Source organism: Carlito syrichta, unplaced genomic scaffold (assembly GCF_000164805.1).
Source record: "Carlito syrichta isolate Samal-C Ts95f unplaced genomic scaffold, Tarsius_syrichta-2.0.1 Scaffold244047, whole genome shotgun sequence".
NCBI classification, from domain to species: domain Eukaryota; kingdom Metazoa; phylum Chordata; class Mammalia; order Primates; family Tarsiidae; genus Carlito; species Carlito syrichta.
The window spans coordinates 12,545-35,437 of record NW_007188143.1 but is presented as its reverse complement, the minus strand read 5'-3'; the positions used below and the strand labels follow the sequence as shown (position 1 = coordinate 35,437).

Sequence of the window (22,893 nt, the reverse complement as noted above, 5' to 3'; positions counted from 1 at the left end):
CACGTGCGCGCGCGCACACACACACACACACACACACACACACACACACACACACACATATATTTTTTGAGTTGAAGTCTCAGTCTGTCTCCCAGGCTGGAGTGCAGTGGCCTGCTCATGGCCACCTCAGCCTTGACCTGCTGGGCTCAGGCGATCCTTCTGCCTTTCAAGTAGCTGGAACTACAGGTGACTGCCATCATACCCAGCCAATTTTTTTTTTTTTAATTTATTGTAGAGATGAGGTCTTGCCAAGTTGCCCATGCTGGTCTCAAACCACTGGGCTCAGATAATCTTCTCACCTCAGCCTCTCAAAGTGCTGGGATTACAGACTTGAGCCATTGTGCCTGGTCTAAGCACTAATATTTTAACACATGGTAAAGTTGGAAGTAAGATTTTAGTAGAGCACTTGCAAATTTGGTTGAAAAAGCAGATTAAAACTAAGCCAGGTTCAGTGGCTTAGCCTGTAATCCCAGCACTTTGGGAGGTCAAGGCGAATGGATTGCCTGAGCCTGCAGGTTTAAGACCAGCCAAGGTAACTTGGTGAAACCTCATCTCTACAATAAATAAAAAATTAATCGGGCGTGGTAGCACGCGCCTGTAGTTCTAGTTACTTGGAAGGCTGAGGCGGAAGGATCTCCGGAGCACAGCAGGTGGACGCTGGGGTAGCCATGAGTGTGCCACTGCACTCCAGCCTGGGGGACAGAGTGAGACTCCAACTCAAAAAAAAAAAAAAATTACGGTTGACTTTTTTAGTTAGTTAACAGGATTAACATGTGATCCCTTTACTTTTGTCTGGGAAGAAGGTTGATATAGTCTCAGTTTAGATCTAATTTGAGAGATTTATCATATAAAAACAAACAAACAAACAAACAAGAACTGTAATATCTTTTTGTCTGGGCCACCCCCCTAAGGAGAGACAGGTTAAGCCATGTGGAAACCTGAATGGGCTTCCCAAGTACACACGAAGGATAAGGAGGTGGCGCACGTGGTTTGACTTGCTGCAGCTAGTAGGGCTACCACCAGGGGTTTATCAGGCAGTGGGAGAAGGGGGCCGAGAAGGCTGGAGGCTGGGATCAGATGCCCTGGCCTTTGGCGCTGGCCTTTCCTCCGAAGGTAAAGATGGAGGGCGAGAAGAGTCAGAAGGGAAACTGACGGAGAGTGGAGTAGCAAAAGCAGATTACAAGAGACAGGAGAAGTTAAACCAGCTAGGTCAGCATCTGAGTTGTTAGAGGGAAAGCAGGAATCAGAGCTGTAGAAGGAGTAGGAGAGTAGGTAGGAGGTGAAACATCTTTTGAGGGAGGGGCAGCTAAGTCAGCAGAATCAGTCTCCTCTGATGAACCTATGGGCAGTGGGGTCTGGGGAGCCAACACAAAATGAAGCAAAGGAACAGATATCTGGGGGGGGAGCTAACTCATAAAAGGCCGAATATATGGAATCTCAAGGTACTTATTTCTTTTTAAGCACAAATCAAGCTGCATGGGTGTATTGGGCGTTAGGGAGCCATCGTCTGGCCAGGTTTCGCCACCCCCCAGCTTATATTGTGAAATTTCCCCAAACTCAGCCCTCAGATGAAAGGGTCAGCTAGGGTAAGGTGGGCCAAAGCCGGTGCCAGTGTTGCCAAGCAGTATTGTAGTAAAAGGAAATAGGGATACAGTTGGGATGGGCTCTTGGTTTTAGGATTTGTTCCCGGGCCTTACCCATTCTGATTTCCTGCTGGGCGTTCCCATCAGGTTCAATGGAATCAGCACAGAGGATGTGAGTCACGAGGAAGAGTGTCCTCCCTTCCCTGTGCCCACTGGAGCTCACAGGACATTATGCTCCACCATGACTTGGAAGGCCCAGTACCAGGACTTCTGGCTATTGGGTCCCAGACCCTTGCTAGGAAACTCCCAAGGCAGAAAACCGAGAAAAGCCTGAGAGTCCCAGAAACTTATCCAAGCAGCAAAGCCAGGGGTCCAAGAGTGAATCCAAATATGTGAGCATGTGGGTGATAAATGAGGGATGACTCACTGGAGGCGTAGAAAGGCGTACTGTGCAGCTATAAGGTCCTTTGTGGAGTTGCTTCGCCAACAAAAAGAAAATAGCAAAGAAACCAAGTACTTTGTGTTCCACCCATATGGGTGCTGGCAGTCAGAATGTTCCTCGGGGACCTTCTTACCTCCCCAGGGAGTAGCCCTAGGCAGAGGCCGACAGTTGCCCTCCAAGATTCAGTCCAGTCTACAGGGAAACTCAGAGATCTTGGCTAAAAGGAAGTAAAGATTTAACCTTACTCCCTCACCCTATCGGGCTGCAGCGATCTGATGTTTTCCCCTGGGACCTTAGAGCATGCTTAAGTACTGAAGTGTAGCCTCAGCCAGAGCTTTCAGTTGGCACCAGGTTCTAACACAGTCCACAGAGGGTCACCAGTTAGGAAGTAAGGAAGGAAGAGAGAGAGAGATCTTGGAAATCTCGGTGGAACCTTGAGAAAATGTTAGGGTTTGGAGGGATGCAACACTGCCAGAGCCAGTATGCGCTGGTAATGAGAGATCTGAGTAAAACAAAGATTTGCAACACACAAAAAGATGAAGGAAGAAAAGATTTGTTTAAGAAAAAAGATCAATTCCCCCAGACAGGAAGAGGGTCAGCACTCTAAGATGAGTGTGGCACCATAGCCCACCAAGCACCCGACTTAAATCCTTTCCTCTGGAGATGTTGCAATCAGGTGGATGTGACTGCCGTGACTTCCTTGTTGACCACTTGTGGATGTCTTGAAGACGCTGAGGATGGAGCCTGGGCACCAGGTATTGGGTCACACGGTCTCATCACCTTCAGGAGTTTGTTTTATGATTGCAATGGGCTGATACTGGTCATGCCTGAGAGATATGGGTTTCTAGAAAGACAAAGTCAGCAAGGTTAATCTTTACCTAGAGTATGCATTCCTCCAGGACATAGTTTCTCTTTCTACTTTCTCATCATTGTTTAAGATCTAGGAACAAAGCAAAATGGCTTCCTGCTCTCAGTTCATTCTTTCAGAAGGTTATACTGGTAAGAGAAGTATAAAAGAATGCTATGGGAATGTAGAAAATGGAGAACATACCAAGAGTAGAAAGCAAGAGCCAGGCAAATCATAGAAAAAATTATATAAAGGGTCATGTTAGGGTCACACTCTCAGCGGGGCCTCTAGAATGTTATGTCAGACCCATTGGGGTAAGGTTGTCTGGTATGCAATCCGGTGCCCAAGGTAAGGGAGGGAGCCAAAGCCAGGAAACATGGCATGGCCATAGCTCAAAGAGCACATGGTCGTACCATAGCTTAGCCAGACAATGGCCGCAGTGGCCTGGCAGTGGTGAATGGGTGCTCGTGGTTGAGGCTTTTTAATCATTCCCTTTGATGGGGGAAGGTCATTAAGGTGATTGGTGATCTGCTCCACGTAATCACAGAGGAGCAGGTACTGATGTCAGGTGATGAACAGCAGGCAGATGAGTAGGTTAGTCTAAACCATGAATTGAAAGATTGGGCTGTCCTTGTCTTGCATGTGATGGAGATTTGCCAAGGGGGTGGAGTAGGCTGCCAGCTTGGCCTGCAGTAAAATGTCTGAATCCTTCCTAAAACCTGCCTATTGGAAATTTGTCTATGTCTAACCTGTGCTAGATTCAAAGTGTGTCAATCTAAGCAAAAATGGCTATGCTGAGGCAAAATGTGAACTAAGTTTATTCTAAGTTTCTCAGGGTCCCTCTTTTCAGGTCATATTTCTCTTCCAAATGATGGGTGCCATTTATAACACTCACTTTCAAGTGTTGACCCTCCTTACAGCAAACTGCCTGGAATGTGTCATTATTGTCCTCCACAACCATCTCCTCAACCACTTTTAATTAAAACCTTTCTGAACTAATTTTACCCCCTCAAGGCTAGATTTTCTTTGTTTTTAAAAACAAATAAATACATGTGAAGCATTAGAATACAATAAAATTTTTAATGCATTTTTAACTTTTTTGGACCCTTTAAACTGCTTTTTCTTTGTGTAGCTTGAAAACTTTGTGCTAAAAATTAACTGAACAATGCCTTTATTTAACTGCTTCTTTGAAGCCACAAAAAAGACTAAATCCATTGGTAAACAATTATCTAGTTTTTTTTCATTTAGGCATATATTTCTATTCATATATATTTTTCTTTTTAGATAGGTGCCTTCTATTTAAACCTTGGAGGTGCTCCAGAGGGGCCAGCAGGCACAGGAAAAACTGAAACCACCAAGGACTTGGCTAAAGCTCTTGCTGTGCAGTGTGTGGTGTTCAACTGTTCAGATGGCCTAGATTATCTAGCAATGGGAAAGGTAGTGAAATTACCGAGTTGATAATATTAAATGTTACATACTTATAGCTAGGTATAACTGGATAACCTGAAGCAAATTCATATTTAAACATTATTTGAAGTTGGGTGTGGTGACACATGCCTGTAGTACCAGCTACTCAAGAAGGTCACTTGAACCCAGGAGTTCAAGGCTGCAGTGAGCTGTGATTGTCCCACTGAACTCTAGTGTGGGTGACAGAGTGAGACCCTGTCTCTAAAAATAAAAATGAAAATAAAATAAATAAAATAGTAGAACTGTGTATGTAAAAAATAAAATAATCATTATTTGAATGTGGTTCGTACATTACTTGAACTTTGGTTTTAGGAGTAAAGACATTGTTTTTTATCCTTGGGGGCCTTTTATTAAATTTAACTTTCAACTTTGACTTAAAAAGTGTTTTAAGAGATGATATACTTTCCTAAGAAAAATCACCTACTTTTTTCCTTGTCCTTAGTTTTTTAAAGGATTGGCTTCTTCTGGTGCTTGGGCTTGCTTTGATGAATTTAATCGAATTGAGTTGGAAGTGTTGTCAGTGGTAGCTCAACAGATCCTTTGCATTCAGAGAGCCATTCAACAGAAGTTGGAAGTGTTTGTTTTTGAAGGGACAGAGCTTAAGCTCAATCCAAATTGTTTTGTAGCTATTACCATGAATCCTGGCTATGCAGGACGTTCTGAATTGCCGGACAACCTTAAGGTAATATTTTTAAAGAGTGTGAGTTTGCTAATAAAGAATAATAGCATAATCCATTCAAAATGATATAATTTTTTCCCATATATTTGTGATTTCTCCTTTTCCTTTTTCATTTGCTATAAGGTAAACCTTAAAAAACATTTTTAGACATCCAAAAAATACCAAGTGCATAAAAATATGAAAAGTAATACTGAAAAAATTAGAGTTTAGGAAAAGGTGCTGCATTTGGGGAATAAATTTGAAAATCAGTGTCTTTGGATGGTTATGTTCTGTTTAAAAAATCCTCTTTTATTTTTATTTTTAAATTTTTTATTTTAAAGATGTGGGTACGATTCAGGGTTAGGTATACAAGTGTTCATTATGCAGGCACCCTTGTTGATGAGGTGTGCTCCCGCCTCCCCTGGCAGTTTCCCGCTATTGCCAATCCCTTTCTTATAGTATTATGGTAATTGAAAAATATCCTCTTTTATGTAAATCATACATCTTATTTATTATATACTTCAGGTTCTTTTTAGAACAGTGGCTATGATGGTTCCAAACTATGCCCTTATAGCGGAAATTTCCCTCTACTCTTATGGATTTTTGAATGCAAAACCTCTGTCTGTGAAGATTGTAATGACATACAGACTTTGCTCAGAGCAGCTCTCATCACAGTTTCATTATGACTATGGAATGCGAGCAGTAAAAGCAGTTTTAGTGGCTGCTGGAAACCTAAAACTAAAATATCCGAATGAAAATGAAGATGTACTTGTAAGTAATGAAAATTTTAATAGAAAGATACAATTTTTTGATGAGACTGATAGTAACTATAAACAGGCAACTGAATGGGTTATTTAAGTCTTTTCACATGAGGTTGAAATTATAGTTTGGGGGTTATTTTTTATACTTTATATGAATACAAATACTTTTTGGCTTGATAAGCACAATATTAGCCTTTTATTATAGGGATTCCATAAAGCAATGTAAAAGAAACTTTGACTCTTTGTCGAGGAGTGGAGTGGGGTGAGGTGGGGAGGGGAAAGTGGGGACACAAACGCTGACAATTAACTTATGTTGCACTTTTTTGGGTGATTTTAGCTTTTTCGATCAATTAAAGATGTAAATGAACCAAAGTTTTTATCATATGATATACCTTTATTTAATGGAATAACTAGTGACTTATTTCCTGGAATTAAACTTCCTGAAGCTGATTATCATGTAAGTAAATGCGTTAGAATGACTTATTCTGCACATTAAATTCACCTGATGACTAAATTTTTGCCAAGTTTTATTAAATGAGTGAAATTATTCTATTTGGAGGAAAATCTGCTATTTTGGCCACATTAGTTAACAAGAATAAGTAAATTTTGGTACCTTGTATTCTATGATACTAGAGTTAACCTGTTGCGATTCAGGTTAAAGATAATGTTCTTTGTTAAAGAATAAGTATTTTGTTTCTTGTTTTGTGAGTTATAATACTAGTATTCATACCATAATACTATTGCGTGTTTTATTAGGTAGAAATTAAGGTAGTAAAGTACCCTATAGTTAACATAAGACTTTGTTTCTCAAATTTAAGTAATATCCTGCCTTTTTTTGTTTTTTTTGAGTTGGAGTCTCACTCTGTTGCCCAGGCTGGAGTGCAGTGGCATGCTCATGGCTACCCCAGTATCGACCAGCTGGGCTCAGGCGATCCTTCCGCCTCAGCCTTCCAAGTAGCCAGAACTGCAGGTGCATGCTACCATGCCCAGATAATTTTTTAAAAAATTTATTGTAGAAATGAGGTCTCACCAGGTTGCCCAGGCTGTTCTTGAACCTGTAGACTCAGGCAATCCCCTGACCTTGGCCTTAAAGTGCTGGGATGACAGGCTTGAGCCACCGTGCCCTGCCCTGACTTTTTTTTTTAAAAGAAAACAGTGTTTAATACATACACACACACACACATACACACACACACACACACACACACACACACACACACAAATGGTAACTGCAGGTAGTGATGGAAGTGTTGATTAATTAGATTGTGGTAACCATTACAGTGTATATGTATACCAAATCATCATGTTGTATACTTTGAATATACAAGTACACAATTTTAATTTGTCAATTAGAATTTTTAAATAAAAATAAAGGAAACAAATCACATGCATTTCCAATTTAAATTATAGACATTATAGCAAGGCCTAATTATATACATATAAGTGTCTGCTGCTGATAGTTGTTATATAATATGAAACTAAAATAAAATTTAAAATTAATTACAAACAAAAGAATCTCAGTAAAATTTATTTCATGTAAAATTCCTTACATGAAATAGATATGAGCTTGAAACTGAAGTGTTACTTTATGGCAATTTTTACTGTAAAATGAATGGTAAAGATTCTTTTGAGTTTAACATGCATAAACTACCCTTTATCAGGTGATGATTCAATTCTTCCACCCCTTTAATGATATTACTGCAAAATCTTTTTGTTTGAGCTGTCGTATCATTAAGGCATCACTTTGCTTAAAGGTATCATATGCTTTTTAATTTACTTTTTAAAAATTCTCATGATCAAATACTAATTTATCTTTTGTAACAGTACCAGGTAAAGGTGACTATTTAAATGATTCAGGATATGCTAATATGATTTTTTAAAAATAAAAATGGAAGCACAAAATTTTAACATTTTCCTGAAGAAACCTAGTATTCCTATGACTATAGCAATGGATCCATAGATTCTAGTTTGAAAAATACTACTAAATATGCCATCTTGCTTTTTAATATGTTATATATTTCTTTGTTTTTCCTTTACTGACTTCTTTTTTATTTCAAGTAATGTTTATTTCTCCCTTTAATCTTCTCTATTGACTTTTTAGTTTTACCTTAGTGGTCACTTTACAGATTGTAGTATACATCCTTGGCTTATTACAATTTATGTTGTTAATATTTTATAATTTCACAAACTATATAAGCACTTTAAATGGTATATACCATTTAAATAGCCCATTGTGCTATTATTGTCATATATTTTACTTCTGTATATTTTATAAACACCACAATACACTGCTATTATTTTCTGCTTTATGTTTTAGTACTTGGGGGAAAAAAGTCTTTTCATCTACCCTTTCTAGTGCTTTTTATTTCTTCCTACTTACATGTGTTTTCATCTGGGATCTTTTCTCTTTAACCTAAAGAACTTTTTTAGTATTCCCTGTTTGTATGCAGGTCTTCTGGCACCAAATTCTCTCAACTTTTGTCTGTTTGAAAATATCTTCATTTAATCTTCATTTTTGAAGAATATTTTCATTGGGTATAGAATTCTAGATTTGGCAGGATTTCTCCCCCATACTTTCCGTGCATATAAAGATGTTATTCCATTGACTCTTGGCTTTTAGTGTGCTTAGAAGTCAGAAATTTTTCGTATTCATGCTTCTCTGACTGTTTTGAATATCTCTTCTTTTTCCTTGGTTTTAAGCAGATTAACTATGTGTCTAGTATTGTTTTGTTTTGTATCTACACTACTTGGGATTTGCTTTGCTACTTGAATCTGTGGGTTGATGTGTTTCTCCAGAAAATTTTCAGTAATTATCTTTTTATGTATTTTTCCTGTCTTAATTTTTTGTCCCCTCTCCTTCCGGTACTCCAATGATATATGTATTAGAACTTTTCATATAGTTTCACATCTCTTAGGCTGTTTTTTTTTCCATCTTCTTTTTCATTATTTTCTCTCTCTGCTTTTGTTTGAATAATTTCCTATGGTGCTATGTTCAAGGTTAATGATCCTTTTTTGGGCTTTGTCCAGTCTGCTGATATACCCTAATTTCTTAATTTTGGTTTTAGTTCTTGTATGTCCAGTTTGGTTCTTTTTAGTGATTCCTTTTCTCTGCCGAAATTCTATATCTTTTCACATATTTTTTCTCATCGTATTGTCTATTTTATTTTATACTTTATAAAAGTTATTTTAAAGTTCTTATCTGTTAATTATGATGTCTGGGTTATCTGTGAGTTTGTTTACTGTTTTTTCTTTTGGTCATCAGCTACTTATGACTTATAAGTTTTTGTTTGTTTGTTTGAGAAAGCAGGATTTATTTGAGAGGACAGAAAAGCCCCCACAGGGGGAGGGGACTCGAAGGGGTTGCCCTATAAATTTTGATTATATGTTAAAAATTGTATATAAAGTACTTATTGAGGCTAAACTAGTATTATTTTCCTGCAGAAAAAAACATGTTTTTTCCTCTTTCAGGTAGCTGGGTTGAGTTGCTAATCAATTCAATTAGGAGTGGGCCTAAGTCAGAGTTTTGTTGCAACATTATAGAGCTGTAGTTTACCTCTGATTTCAAATGTTTTTAGATCAAGAATTGTCCTGCTGTATTATAGGCTCTTTGCTCTAGCAGGATTTTGAGATCTAAGTATCCTGAGACTAAACTCTCTATGCCTTTCTTAGCTGTGTCACAGTTTCTTGTGTCACTACATGTTCAATAAAAGCATGGACAAAAAAGGGGGAGAACCAGCTTTGCATTTGGGACTCCTCCAGATTCAAATCTGTTACATAAACTCAAACAATCATTAAAACCTCTATTGGTTTCCTTCTTACTTTAGCAAAGTCATTTTATCTATAGAAGGCCTGATCCAACACTCACCATGTCCAGACCTAGAAAATGTCCCTGGGGTGAAAACAACTGTTGCTTTGTATTTATTTAGGAAAGGCTTACCACTTTCTGAAATGTAGTTCCTTTAGATATATTTGCATCCAAATCACTCCTATATCTTTAAATTTGGAATGCTTTGTTTAGCTTCTCTGTTTATTTCTAGTTACTACAGTGTGAAAATTTGTCTGGCATATCTTTCTATATCCTAACCAAGAGTGGAATTCAGAGAAACACTATTAAGAGGAGTTGTTTTCATGCAGCACACCTAATGCTATGATCACTGATAACTTATCATGGGGGATACTAATATATTAAAAGTATTGTTTCTCCTCTTAATTTGAGAAAAATAAAGCTTTAAGAAATAATTTACCAATATAAGAAGATATAATTTTTTTTACTTGTAAACTGAAAGTCTATACTTGTAAGATTTGTATGACATAATTTATAATATTTTATAGAAATGCATTCCATTTTCTTTTATTTCAGGAATTTTTGGAATGTGCTCATGAAGCCTGCAAAGTACATAATCTTCAGCCTGTTAAATTTTTTCTTGAAAAAATGATTCAGACATATGAAATGATGATTGTTAGACATGGGTAAGATTATAGATTGCTATAGTTAGATTTTTTTATTTTTTATTTTCTTATTTATTTTTAAAGACTGGTTTTGCTCTGCCCCCCAGGCTGGAGTGCAGTGACGTGATTATAACTTACTGTAGGCTCTAGCAATCCTTCCACTTTAGCCTCCCAAGTAGCTGGTGCTCCAGGTGTGTGCTACCACACCCAACTAAGTTTTAAAACAAAATTTGTAGAGACGGAGTCTTACTGTGTTATCCAGGCTAGTCTCAAACTTCTGGCCTCAAGTGATCCTGCTACCTTAGCCTCCTGAGTTCCTGGTTAGACATTTTCTAATTAAACTGTTAAAACAACTAATTCATGAACCAAAGCCTCAGCAAACTGAATATTACATAATCTAGGGAGCAAACAACTCCAAAAGGCAAACGCTTACTTCTCTTTTGTACTACATGTCCAGTAAGGATTGGTAAGAAGTGCTCATGCAGTGACCCATTACTAATAAGCACCACAATTTGCCCTTTGGATCATCTAATATGTTATTCACTCTCCTTCATGTATATAAAATATACTTTTCCCTTCTCAGAGAGACAACCTAAAAGTTTCAATCAATAAATGAACCAGACTCAAAGTTCAGAATCTCTAGGTGATACATGGTAGTCTTTATATCATATCTGGAAGTAGTTTCACTTGATCCCATGACCTAGAATCTAGAAAGACAGGTTATTATCCCTCCATGCAGCAAGTATACAACTGTGAGTTTACCAGAACAAGATTACCAGAACAAACACTCCCAGTCAGAAATTGGAGAATAGGAGACATAGTCAACACTGCTCTGTAACAATTCTGAAATCCAGCTGGGCATGTGAGGGTTCCAAAGATGGACTGACTGTGAAACTAATAGAGTTTAAAGTTCAGGACCTCTCACTTGTAGGACCACATCCAAGGGGCATTTTGTATACATGATTTGTTATATAGGATCTCATTAAAGTGACACTTTGTATTCATGATTTTATATACATATTTTCTTAGAAAGCCCCCCCCCCCCCAGTTATATAAACATAAGGTCCCTTAAAACCTGAATCTAGTTCTGCTTGATTTTGCTCCCTGGAAGGGTCTTTTCAGTTAATTTTTCTCCATAGGCCTTGGTTTAACCTTCTGAGAGGTCTTTCCATTCCCATTTTCTTACCTGGCCATGTGTGGACAATAAAAATAATGTCCTTGGGAACTGAGAAATGTTCTTAACCTACTTCCTGCCTGTAGAAAGTTGAGATCTCAATAATCATAATTTTTTTAAAGGTAGTGTTACCAAAATGTAAAATTTCAAACATATACAAAAATAAGAGGAATAGTACAATCAATCATCATGCTTCATTACCCAAGGTTCATTTTAAGTCTTGAACATTCACATATGTGTTAGGCTAGATTTATGGTTATTTGGTCAGTAAACTCCTTCAAAAGCTTATTCTGCTTTTTATGTATTTGGTTCCAGGTAGCTCCGTGTGCCCATAGCCATAACTACTGTCCTTATTGTCATATCTTTTACAATTTCCTTGTAGTATCCTTGACCCTATCAGGCTTAGTTTAGGGGACCACAATCTTAGTCTATTTTCTTTCTTTTTTCTTTTTTTTAAACTTTTTTGAGTCGGGGTCTCACTCTGTCACCCAGACTGGAGTGCAGTGGCACAATCATGACTTACCACAGCCTCAAACTTCTGGTCTCAAGTGATTCTTCTGCCTCAGCCTCCCGAGTAGCTAGGACTATAGGTGTATACCACCACACCTAGCTAATCTTTTGATTTTTTGTAGAAATTAGGTCTTGCTATATTGCCTAGGCTGGTCTTGAACTTCTAGGCTCACGTAATCCTCCCCATCAGCCTCCCAAAATGCTGGGATCACAGGCATGAGTCACTGCACCCAGCCTCTTAAGTCTATTTTCCATGAATTATTTTATCCTTCTGAAGTGATTACTAGGAACCATATTAATTCTTCATAAGTTTTAACAATGTGATACAATGGCCCTACCCTTGATTTGATCCTTGATACTATGCTGAGTTTTGATCAATCTTTTCTTAATTTTATCTATTACCAATTGGGGACGAAAATAAGTTGCCTCATTCAATCCTATAAGTCCCTGAATCTGGTCTCTCTCTCTATTCTTTTCATTCCTGTTTACAAACTGGCCATTTTTTTTCTGGACTCAGTTCTTTCTTATAATTCCTCATTAGATGATGTCATTAGCTGCAATATATACTAATTGCATTCTGTTCACTATCCTTTTCCCCGAAACTCCCAATTTCATGAGGTACATTATCTATCTTCTGGGTTATCTCAAGAAATAAACTTACCAAATATTTCATCACTGCATAACAATAACTGCTGATATTTTAGCCTCTGGTAGCAGTTAATTTGGCACCTATGACCCAACCTCTCAGACAATGCCACATATTTTAGCCTTTTTAAAATTATGGCAAGGACACTTTTCCTCTCTTCTAGGTACCAATTTCTGTTATTAAGGGTGGGCTAGACTATTCCCTAGGAGCAATAAACATCCAAATCATAGTGACTTAAAAAACAAAGATTTATTTCTCATTTATAGTGTGTGTTCATTATAGGTTCGCAGGGATGCTCCGCTTATCATAATCACACAGGGCCCCAGGCTGTTAGAGCAGTCACTGCCTCAATATTGTGGGGCACAGCCATGCTGGAGAGAAAAGAGAGAGCTCTGTAAGGTCTCCGGCTGGCATTTATCCTCCCATAATTTCTATTTATTACTCTTTGGTTAGAGGTAGTCACCTAGTCTTTTCATAAGAGGACCAGGAACTCTATATATGTCAGGAAGAAGGAGATCCAGAAATATTTGGAAAAGAGCACTAATAATTGGTATGGCAAATGAAGACTTTGGAAATTAAAATCTTTCCCACTCCTCTCCTTAGGGCGCCTCAAGTCTCAGTTTTTTATTTTAAGAGTATACAGATAATAAGTTTTCATTTTCATTTGGAGATTTGTAATTATATTCCCTTATGGAGAAAATAACATTAATATGAAGTATGTGATTTAGAGTCAATCAGTTTAAAAGTTAAATGTGTTTTCCTCATGTCTGAGAAAAATTCTTATGATTTCAAAAATTATGTATAGTAATTATTACAAGATAAATTTCTATATACCGGCATACATAAGTTTACCTTTTTGTTAGAATCTTATTGTATAATTACTGTTTTTCTGTAATAGTTTTATGTTAGTAGGAGAGCCTTTTGCTGCTAAGACAAAAGTTCTGCACATGCTGGCTGATACTCTAACTTTTATGAATGAACGTGGCTATGGAGAGGAAGAAAAGGTTATTTACAGAACTGTAAACCCAAAATCTATTACTATGGGCCAACTTTTTGGACAGTTCGACCCAGTGTCTCATGAGGTAATCTACAATATAAACATTTTCAACTCTGTTATTGATAATGCACATTAAACCAAGAAATTTGAAATGTTTTCATAGTTTCTCTGCCAAATCCAGTTTTATGAAGAGAACTTTCCAACTCTCTTTTTTTTCTTTAGTGGACTGATGGTATTGTGGCTAACACCTTTAGAGAATTTGCCTTATCAGAAACACCTGATCGGAAATGGGTTGTATTTGATGGTCCCATTGACACTTTGTGGATAGAGAGCATGAACACAGTATTGGATGATAATAAAAAGGTAAATCATCATGATTAAAAGAAAAGCAGATTCAGCCATGATTAAGCAATCTTTTTGTGTTCAACAACTAATCAATTAGGACTACACATTTAAAATGAAGGATGCAGCAAGTTGAATAGGTTTACAAATTATTATTTCAATGAAAACTATGCTATAGTAAGTTTTTTGCTTATTTTTATTATTATTTTTGAGTTGGAGTCTCACTTCATTGCCCAACCTGGAGTGCAGTGACATACTCACGACCCCCCAGTGTCGATCTGCTGGGCTCCTTCTGGTGATCCTTTCGCCTCAGCCTTCCAAGTAGCTACCATGCTGGGCTAATTTTTGATTTATTGTAGAGATAGGTCTTGCCAAGTTGCCTGGGCTGGTCTCGAAGTCGCGGACTCAGGCAATCCACTTGCCTCAACCTCCCAAAGTGCTGGGATTACAGACTGAGCCACCAAGCCCGGTCTAATTTTTTTTATAGAGTGAAAATATATTGATTAAAACTACTGCTTTAGGACTGGGCAAAGTGACTCATGCCTATAACCCCAGCTCTTTTGGGAGCATTGCTTGAGCCTAGGAGTTTGAGGTTGTAGTGAGCTATAATTGCCACTGCACTCCAGCCTGGGATGACAGAGCTGGATCATATCTCTAAAAAATAAAAGTCTTTCCACAAGAGGGTCAAGAACTCTATATGTGCCAGGAAGAGGAGATCCAGAAATAAACAAACAGAACTACTATGTTAACCGGAAGGCATAGTAATCTACTATGAATAAGTTGTTAAGTGACTTCAGTTTTTATGGTTTCTTGTTGAATATTTTAGGAGAAAATAAGAAAGACCTAATTCCTTTTAAAAATATTGAATTCTTTAGTACTTATATGTAATGTATTACCTTAGAAACTATGAGATATATGAAAGAACTAGAAAATGAAAATCTTCTAATATTTATTTATTTAATTTTTTTGAATCAGGATCTCACTCTGTTGCCCAGGCCAGAGTGCCCTGGCACAATCACAGCTCACTGCTGTCTGGACCTTGTGGGCTCAGGCAATCTTTCTGCCTCAGCCTCCTGAGTAGCTGGGTCTATAGGCACCACCATGCCCGGCTAATGTTTTGTAGAGATAAGGTTTCACTATGTTGCCTAGGATGGTCTCAAACTCCTGGCCTCAAGTGATCCTCTCACCTGGGCCTCCCAAAGTATTGGGATTACAGAAGTGAGCCACCACACCCAGTTCTAATATTTAATTTAGGAGTAACGTACATAAAGTATAAAATGTACACTAATTTTAAGTATAGATTCTATGATTTTGTAAATGTTATGTATACACTCACATAACCATCACCCAAATGAAGATACATACAATTTCCAGCACATTACATGTTTTACTCATGGACCTCTCAGTCTATATACCTTCCTCTAGAGGTAATCACTCTTCAAACTTCTGTGGTAAATTCATTTTGCCAGTTCTTGGTCTTCATGTAAATGGAATCATACTTTTTAGTGTTTTTCTTTTAAAAAAAAAATCAATATACCTGTGATATTCATATTGTTGTAGTTTAATTTTATTTGTTGTGAGGGACCCCCAAAATCCTGGAATTATCTTTTGGGGTGCAGGTCCTTTGTAGTACACTTGGGCGTTGTTCCTCTGTACCAAATAGTCAACAAAAGTTGATTTGCAGAAGAAACATTCTGAATTGTGGCAAGCAGGTGATTGGTTCTTCCACCATGACAGCACAACTGCCCACACTGTGCTAAGCGTTCATCAGTTTTGGACCAAAAACATTATGACCCCAGTGTCCCACCCTCCCTATTTACCTGATCTCACCCTGAGCAATTTTTTTTTGTTTCCGCAATGAGAAAATTCCTCAAAGGGAAACATTTTGCCAATGTGAAAGAGGTGAAACAAAAAATAATAGAAGCACTAAAAGGCATAAAAATTGTTGAGTTAAAAAACTGTTTTGAGCAGTGGAAAAAGCACCTTGATAGGTGTATTGCATCAAATGGAGAGTACTTTGAAAGTGACTGAAGTTTAAACATGTAAGAATAAATACAAAATTTTTGATAAATAAATTCTAGGTTTCTTGGGTCCTCCCTTTATAGACATAAAATTATTCCTTATATGTCTGTATTAATATTCTATTATATGAATATATAACAATTTATTTCCATAGTTACATGAAATGACTAGACTGCTAAATAAGCACATTCATTTAATTAGCACTCAAAGATATAAAGATATATCCATGTAAAGATGGTTGGCTATTTATTCATATTTGTTCTTTCATCCATTTAGTAATACTAGTTGAACTGAGGGGAGAAATTAAACAGATAAGTAGCAGTGATGATTCAGAAGAGAGGGGCTAATCAGTAGAGTGAAGTCAGGATTCAGAGCCATGTGGAAGGATTGTCTCATATTGTATGCTAGGGAATGATGAAAGGACAATTATAGATATAGGTAAGTGTATGGATTTGATAGTGGAAGTTTGAAGGCAAATCCTCGTGATAATTTCTCTTTTCTTCATGAAGTGATAGACCTTGATTCTTTTTAGAATTGAGTAGAAATGAAGAGTAGATTGCCTGAGCCCGGGGTTCGAGACCCGCCTGGGCAACTTGGCAAGACCTCATCTCTACAATAAATCAAAAATTAGCCGGTCGTGGTAGCGCGCACCTGTAGTTCCAGCTACAGGCAGAAGGATTGCCGGAGCCCGGCAGGTCGAGGCTGCCTGGCCGGGAGCGGCCAGTACACTCCAGTCTGGGTGACAGAGTGAAGACTCCAACTCAAAAAAAAAAAAAAAAAAAAAGAAATGAAGAGTTTTTGAATAACCATTATGGAAAATGGAAAAGAGATCTACTTAGGAAAACATAGATGCATATCTGGGTAGTACTGAGAGCCTGAGTGAATTGAAAACCAGAAGTTATTATTCGTAGTACTATGGTCTGCCTTTGTGAGATATTCTCTACCAGTCTAAGCAGGTTGGGTTTAGGTGTAGGTAGTGTTGCAAGCCTGGAAATACAGTAAGACTTCACAGATATTTACATGGGAATGGTAAAAACATTGGACCACCATAGGACGAAGCTGCCTAATGGAGGAAGTGAAAACAGTAGGAATCTGAAATTCCCTGTGAAAATAAAGAGCAAGTGTAGTAGGAGACCGTGATCAGGAGAACTGGGTGGACTGGAGTCTGTGGGCAGAGACTAAGATGCTTGAATGTAATAATATTTCAGAACTATGTAGTTTTCTGTGCAAGAAGGTCCCAAATATATAAAGTGGATGACTGGAGTGGAGCAAGGGAAAAATAAGTGAAGATGAGGTAGTCAGGGATTTGAGGGGTTTCCATGTTGAGATGTTCATCCTTGTAAACACTGAATAAGGCCAGGCCAGAGTAATAGTAGAGAAGGAGACTGTACCAAACGCCAAAGACTAGCTAATGAATAGGAGAATCCTTGGGTGCTGGTGGGTTGCAGCAAAAAGTGGGGTTGTCAAAGGAGCAGGGGTTACACTTGGAGTGCAGTAAAGATAGTTGGGAAACAACACAGGGAAATGAGGAAAATGCTGATTCTACCTTTCAAATTTGTGGCAAGTAGAAGGAGAATGTTTGCTGAAATAATCTGCTAGAATAAAAATATTCTAAACCAACACTGTCCAATAGAACTTTTTGTAATGCTGGAAATATCTGCACTGTCTGACAAGGTAGTCACATGTGGCTACTGAGCATTTCAAATGTGGCTTAGTACAATTGAAGAACTGAATTTTAAGCGTTATTTAATTTAATTTTAATTAGTTAAAATTAAATATAAATAGCCACATATAGCTAGTACCGTACATATTAGACAGTGTAGACAATGGTCTAGTACATATCTAGACCATTCATTTATTTTACAGCTAAGGAATTGAATGTAGAAATGCTAAATTCTTTATTGCTGACATGTAACTAGATGGGGCAAAACTGGGACTAAATGATTGTAGAAGCAGAGAGGAAATACCGAAAAATAAATGTAGAGGAAGAATTTAAGAGGCTTACTAATGAAATTAATTTAGAGTACCAACAGCTAATAATAATTACTAACAGTTAAGTTAAAATTAATGATAGAACTGGTGCAGTGGTTTATGCCTGTAATCCTAGCATTTTGGGAGGATCGCTTGAGTCTAGGAGTTTGAGGTTATAGTGAGCTATGATTGTATCACTGCACTCCAGCCTGGGTGACAAAGTGAGACCCTGTCTCTAAGAAAAAAAAAGTAAATGATAATTCCAAAGGTACAAGCCAAGGAGATTGAGAAAGTAGGATAGCTTGAATAATAATAGACATGATAAAATTTGAAGGAAAGGAAACAGTTTGATAAATTCAGTTTTTAATATATTTGATAAAAGAAGTAATGTTTTAGATTAAAAGACACCAAGGAGACATAACAAACTCAGTGCATAGTCCTTGATTGAATTTTGATTTGAATAAATCAGTTGAAAAAACATTTCTGGTACAACTGAGGAAATTTGAGTACTGACTGAGTATTAGATAGTATTAACGAATTATTGTTAGTTTTGTTAGGTGTGATAATGTTATTGTGGTTATGTGGGAAATGCTCTTATTTTTTTGGAGACACTCAGCATTTGAATGTGAAATGCTATGTTATGTGTACAACTCTTTAAAATATTTATTAAAAAGACAATGCCAATATGGCAAAAATGTTAACACTTTTTTTAAATCTAGGAGATGAATATATGAGTACTCATTGTGCTAGTCTCTATTTTCTATTTTTTAATTAATAAAAAAGACTTATGGTAACTATAAATTCAGGAATATTTCATGTGATTTTATTAATAATGATAACTTATATTTGTATAGGATTTTATAGTTTTTTACTTTGTCTTGTAATTCCCTTTACTGTAATACTGAGTGATATTTGATTCCTGATTTATAGATTAAGAGACTGAGTCTCAGAGATGTTAAGTATTTGCTTACCTAGTAATAATTGACAGGCCTAGAATTAAGATTTCCTGGTTTCCATTCTAATTCTTATTCCATCGTATCACAGGAGATACTTTATCTTATATATAGATAGACCTGGTGCAGCCTTATCTTATACACAAAATAAATTTTTATACACAGAGTAAACTTTTATCTGAGAAATTTGAAATTAAAAAAATGATTGAAAAATATTTGCCTTTAGCTTTGTCTTATGAGTGGAGAAATCATTCAGATGTCCCCCCAGATGAGCCTGATCTTTGAAACAATGGACCTTTCCCAGGCCTCAGTAAGTTCATACTTTAATATAATAGTAATTTCTTTATTTGTTTGTTCATTTATTCCTTGTTCATACATTAATTTAGTCAATAAGTATTTTTATTGTATGTCAGCAAATGGCTTAGGCAAAGATGAATAAGATGCAGTATATGCTTGTTTATGGAGGATGAACGCATGCTAACAAATAATTCCAATACATAACTACATGTAAATGCTTGAAGAGCTTGGAGGGGAGTGAGTATTCGTGAGGGCTATGGGTAGAGAGGGACAGATAGAGGAGGACCATGGAAGGTGACTGAGCATTCAATCTGGTTTTGTGGAAGATGTAAGACTTCTCCAGGGAGATTGACTGGGTATGATAAGATAATGTTTAAAGGCATGGAACCATGACATGACTGGGAAACCGAACTGAAAATAGTTTTCCTTATAGGGAACATCTAGTGTATGTGAGACTGTAGAGGCAGACCGGAGTCAGATCATGAAGGGCCTTATAAGTCATGCCAAGAAATAGTTGATAATTGCCAGGTACTATTGTTATAAAAGCAACAGTGGAAAAAGAAAACTTGTCTTTTTTCTCTAGCCCGCCACTGTAAGCCGTTGTGGCATGATTTATTTGGAACCCTCACAGTTAGGATGGGAACCACTTGTGTCTTCATGGTTGAGTTCACTGAAAGGACCTCTATGTGAACCAAAATATCAAGCTCTTCTGAGAGGACTTTTTGACTGGTTAATACCACCCTCTTTAAAGATTCGTAAGAAAAAATGCAAGGTAACCCTATAATTCTCTGACTTACTCAAAAGTTTCTTTCGTTCCCATTCAACTTGATGAAGTCTAAAGTTGCAATGGTAGGGTGGATAACTAAAACCAATTTCTCCTTACACATTTAGTATCCACCTTTGGTTTTTTATTGCTCAAGTTACTATTGAATAACCTAGAGGTAAAATTTTCTTCAGCTTAACTATTTGTATAAAACTATAGTGTCTAAAGCTTTAAAAAATCCCAATTACTTTTCATATTTTAAAATATTTAGGCAGTTGAGGGAAACTGCCGGGGGTGAGGGGCACATCTCATCAACAAGGGTAACTGCATAATGAACATTTGTATACTTAACCCTGAATTGGACCCCACATCTTTAAAATAAAAACTTTAAAAATTAAAATAAAATATTTTAAATATGTACCTTGAAAAACTCATGTGCATATTTAGTGAATTTATGAGCTATTTAGTATTTTATGAGAAAGCTTTATATATTGTATTAGTTTCCTAGGGCTGTCAACAAATTATCATAAATTTGGTGGCTAAAACAATAGAAATTTATTCTCTCACAGTTTTGGAGGCCAGAAGTCTGAAATCAAGATGTTGGTAGGACTGAACTTCCTTAGAAGCTCAAAGTGAGACTTTTTCCTTACCTTTTTCAGATCCTGGTGGATTCAAGGTGTTCCTTGGTTTATGGCTATATAACTCTAATCTCTTCCCCTATCTTCACATGGCCCTCTCCTCTGTCTCTCCTTCGTGTGATACTTTTAATGATAGGTTCTTAAATTTAGCACCCAACATATAATCCAGAAGGATGTACTCATCTTGAGATCTTTAATGTAATTATATCTTCAAAGACCCTTTTCCAAATAAGATCACACTCATAGGTTCCTGGGATTAGAACATAGAAATGCCTTTTGGGGACCATGATTTCAACCATTACCACCACCACTTGCCCCCAACCCACGCACACATTAGTTACTTACACATAAATAGATATGTTGAGATAGTAAAAAGAGCTATTCAGTAGATTTATCATCCTAAAATATTATTTTAGGGATAGAAAAAGTATACTGCATTATAGAAAAAAATGAACAATTCCACTTTATGAAGATTCTATATAGTGTCTTCATAAAAAAATATATAGATAAATTCTTTTGCAATTTTAAAACTCTAGTACTATATGTTGTTAACAATACAAAATAGGTCCCATCTTTCCAGATACAGAATAATGGATTTTCTTCTCATAGATTACTCTGGTATTTTCTACATCTAGTCAGCCCCCAACATTATTGATTTTCCCTTCTTTTTTTTTGAGTTGGAGTCTCACTCTGTCGCCCAGACTGGAGTGCAGTGGCCGCTCCCGGCCACCACAGCCTCGACCTGCTGGGCTCCGGTGATCCTTCTGCCTCAGACTTCCGAGTAGCTGGAATTACAGGCGCGCTACCACGCCCGGCTAATTTTTTGATTTATTATAGAGATGAGGTCTCGCCTGCCCAGGCGGGTATCGAACCTGTGGGCTCAAGCAATCCACTCACCTCAGCCTCCCAAAGGCGCGGGATTACAGGCTGAGCCACTGAGCCCGGCTGATTTTCTCTTCTTCATAACATTTCTGTCTGTCCTCTTCTCTCCATCTCTGTTCTTGCAGCATCCTCCTCACTTCACTCTTCCTGTTTTAGTACCTCAATTCTGACCTTCATCAGTTCCTAATCTGAATCAATACAATAGAGCTACTCTGGTCTAAAGTCTATACCCTGCTACCAGAAGATTCCAAAACACAAATTCTCTCTGTTTATTCCTTTATTTAAAACTGTCTATTGGAATCCTCTTCCTTTTACAATTAAATCCTTAATACTCATGCAATCAATAAACCCTTTCAGGATCTGACCCCTATCTGCTTTTCAGGCCTCATTTTTTGCCATTCCTTCTTCATACCCTATTTTTACATCCTACAGGATTCTCTTAATAGTCTCCTCACCTTTTCAAGGATTCTGCCTCTTATTTCCATATCACCCAGCTTGTTACATAGGTATAATGTGTTTTTTCCATAAATGTTTGTTGAATAAATAAATTAATGAATGGCTGCTTAAGACTTTATTTTTGCTATCCTTAGAACATTGTTTATTCTCTTACAGTAGCTAGTTTTCATTTGTCAGAGAATTTAGAATAAAAATATTTTATGTTCAATTATAAAATTGTTATGTACAGAGTTGTATGATATATTATGGCAAACTAAAATATTTGAGAAATGTTTTTTATCATGCCTATGCCTATTTAAATTCTTTATGTTTAATTATTATGAAAACCTCATGAGGCTGCGCATGGTGGTTCACACCTGTAGTCCCAACACTTTGGGAGATTGAGGCAGGAGGATGCTTGAGGCCAGGAGTTTGAGACCAGTCTGGACAACGGAGAAACCCATGTCTACTAAAAAAAAAAAAAAAAAATTAGCAAGGTGTGGTGGCCTACACCTGTGGTCCTAGCTACTCAGAAGGCTGAGGAAGGAGAATGCTTAAACCCAGGCGTTTGAGGCTACAGTGACCTATAATCATGTCACTGCACTCCAACCTGGGCAACAGAACAAGATCCTCACCCCCCCCAAATAAATAAATGGCATTTTGAAAACCACATATGTATTTAACAGTTTTTAAAAGTAAAGTGTTTATCTTCTTTTATTCTCTAAATTAGATGAAAGTTGAGAAAAGTATAATATTCTTTTCACTTTGCAGGAACTGATTCCTACAAGCAATAGCAATGTGGTTGTATCGCTCACACGTCTCTTTGAAGTACTACTCTGTAATGTAGTAGAAAATGATCCTACTAGCAAACACGTTCATGTTTGGATTATGGTTGGTTTTATACTTAATATGGGTTTTGAAAATATACTTCTGGAAAATTATATTTGTATTGCAAAAGACATTATAAGATCCAGAACTATTTTTTGGTGAGCATAGAAAGAATAACTGAAGACACTAAAGTTGCCCTGACATACTATTCTGACATTAAAAAGTACT

General features: G+C 37.1%; 1 protein-coding gene across 1 annotated transcript in view; it reads left to right on the top strand.

Annotated features, from left to right (window-relative positions):
• Positions 1 to 22,631, top strand: part of LOC103253653 (dynein heavy chain 12, axonemal) — a gene marked incomplete at its 5' end in the record, with an annotated part of 80,138 nt that extends 57,507 nt beyond the window's left edge. Inside the window, 11 exons of the mRNA XM_008051910.1 lie at positions 4,157 to 4,309; positions 4,782 to 5,021; positions 5,523 to 5,768; positions 6,096 to 6,215; positions 10,119 to 10,228; positions 13,436 to 13,619; positions 13,757 to 13,897; positions 19,049 to 19,132; positions 19,703 to 19,891; positions 20,077 to 20,176; positions 22,609 to 22,631. Of these exons, the coding sequence (XP_008050101.1) occupies positions 4,157 to 4,309; positions 4,782 to 5,021; positions 5,523 to 5,768; positions 6,096 to 6,215; positions 10,119 to 10,228; positions 13,436 to 13,619; positions 13,757 to 13,897; positions 19,049 to 19,132; positions 19,703 to 19,891; positions 20,077 to 20,176; positions 22,609 to 22,631 (1,590 nt within the window). The remainder of the gene's footprint in view (positions 1 to 4,156; positions 4,310 to 4,781; positions 5,022 to 5,522; positions 5,769 to 6,095; positions 6,216 to 10,118; positions 10,229 to 13,435; positions 13,620 to 13,756; positions 13,898 to 19,048; positions 19,133 to 19,702; positions 19,892 to 20,076; positions 20,177 to 22,608) is intronic.
• Between the last annotated feature and the right edge of the window lie 262 nt (positions 22,632 to 22,893).